The sequence below is a fragment of the Ciona intestinalis genome, chromosome 10, assembly GCF_000224145.3.
Source record: "Ciona intestinalis chromosome 10, KH, whole genome shotgun sequence".
Lineage (NCBI taxonomy): Eukaryota > Metazoa > Chordata > Ascidiacea > Phlebobranchia > Cionidae > Ciona > Ciona intestinalis.
This window is the reverse complement of record NC_020175.2, coordinates 3,674,094-3,675,757: the sequence shown is the minus strand read 5'-3', so window position 1 is coordinate 3,675,757 and position 1,664 is coordinate 3,674,094. Positions and strand designations below refer to the sequence as shown.

Genomic DNA, 1,664 nt, shown 5'->3' with positions numbered 1-1,664 from the left:
CATCAATAATATTTGTAAATAAAAATACGTCAAATAATGGAACAGCAATTACGAGGTGTCTGTAGTTTTAATAAACCGTATTTTCTAGAAAAAGTTTGTTATAGTCTAATCTAAACTCTAAAGTGACTAGTGAAATTAAATTAATAAACAGAGGATAGAGTAGGCCTATGTAGCACAGAGGTAGGTTCGAGGCCTAGCGCTGCTACAATTGTTGGTCTAAGTGTCCTCGGGCAATATTTCTACAATCCAGAAGTCACTCAGGTATTAATTGTAAAAATACCACACCAGTTAGGCTATATGTTTAGTAGCTTAATTATTAGCAGGCCCGAGGTGCGTGATGAACACTTCTTTTTTAACGACTGTCGTTCTCCCGCTCGTTAGCGGTGTTAAATTAAATATTTAATTTCAGCGAACAGTCGTTCTTGTGTTAAATGTAAGGCTTGTTACCCACATTCCAATACCCCCTATCTCTTGTCTGAGTTCCAACCATAATATTCATTTTATAAACAAATGTAAATTGATAAATAATAGTCTAGCTTTAAAACCTTAAAAATAGTCATTCACCGACATTTTTAAAACATTTTAAAACAGCGACATTTTTAAAAGATTTGGAAAAATCCTTTTAAAAATTTTTGTAACGAAGTTTTTGCCGACTTTACTTCGATTATCTAGGAACTTTGGTTTTAGCCGAATCGACTGACGAGAAAAGCACGTTTGTTCCCGATTTTTGATAAACCTTATGCAATGTGGTGCAACTTCAATTAAAGATTTACCGCAATTGCCGTTCTGTTTCTGTAGTCGTCAGTTTGTATGCTCTATTTTTATAGATGTTAATTGGCTATGTTGTAAAATATTGCACAGGTTATTTTGGTTCAAAAAGAAGTTTTCAGTATACGCTAAATTCAAGTTATAAGATTCGGGCTATCACCACTTTTATAAAGTGTTACTTTAACAGACGGTCGGTATGAAGTGGCTGTTATGGTATATACTGTTTCTTTTGTATGGTATAATTGGACATTAGCAATTTCCTGTAAATACATTTTGTTTTCCTGAAATACTTCTCTTCTTTTTAGTTCCCTTTTTTTCTAAGAAAGTTCTGTTTTTTTTTCTTTAAATTTATGGAACTAAAGTCTCATATTTTTTATTTCTTTTATGCTATAGGGCAAGTTAAGTGCTGTACATTGAAAATATACAGACTTGTTGTATTTGTAGCTTATATAATTAAACAAAGAAATGGAAGCTTTACTTTCAAGATTAACAAAACTTGGAGTTGGATTGGCTTTGGCCGGTGGCGTGGTTAATTCAGCATTGTACAATGTAGAAGCAGGATGCAGGGGTGTTATCTTTGATCGGCTTTCTGGAGTCCGACAAACAGTATCTAACGAAGGTACACACTTTCTTATACCCTTCATCCAAACACCTATTATATTCGACTGCAAGGCGAGACCGAGAAATATTCCTGTCATAACTGGTTCGAAGGATCTCCAAAACGTCAACATCACGCTGCGTATTCTTTTCCGACCAAAACCCTCGATGCTCCCGAACATTTTCTCGACCATTGGCGAAGATTACGATGAGAGGATTCTTCCTTCGATCACGAATGAAGTTTTGAAGGCAGTCGTGGCGAGGTTTGATGCTAGCGAAGCTCATCACGCAGCGAGAAC

The 1,664-nt window shown here is 35.5% G+C and overlaps 1 protein-coding gene across 2 annotated transcripts in view; it reads left to right on the top strand.

Moving 5' to 3' along the window:
- Positions 1–1,165: 1,165 nt before the first annotated feature.
- The window catches only part of LOC100185159 (prohibitin-like), a 7,575-nt gene continuing 7,076 nt past the window's right edge, over positions 1,166–1,664 (top strand). Inside the window, exon 1 of one of the 2 annotated variants that reach the window (XM_026836330.1) lies at positions 1,166–1,628. In XM_026836330.1, the coding sequence (XP_026692131.1) occupies positions 1,234–1,628 (395 nt within the window). In that variant the 5' untranslated portion in view covers positions 1,166–1,233. Of the gene's footprint in view, positions 1,645–1,664 lie in introns of both variants that reach the window. The other variant, XM_026836331.1, reaches the window with a different exon arrangement.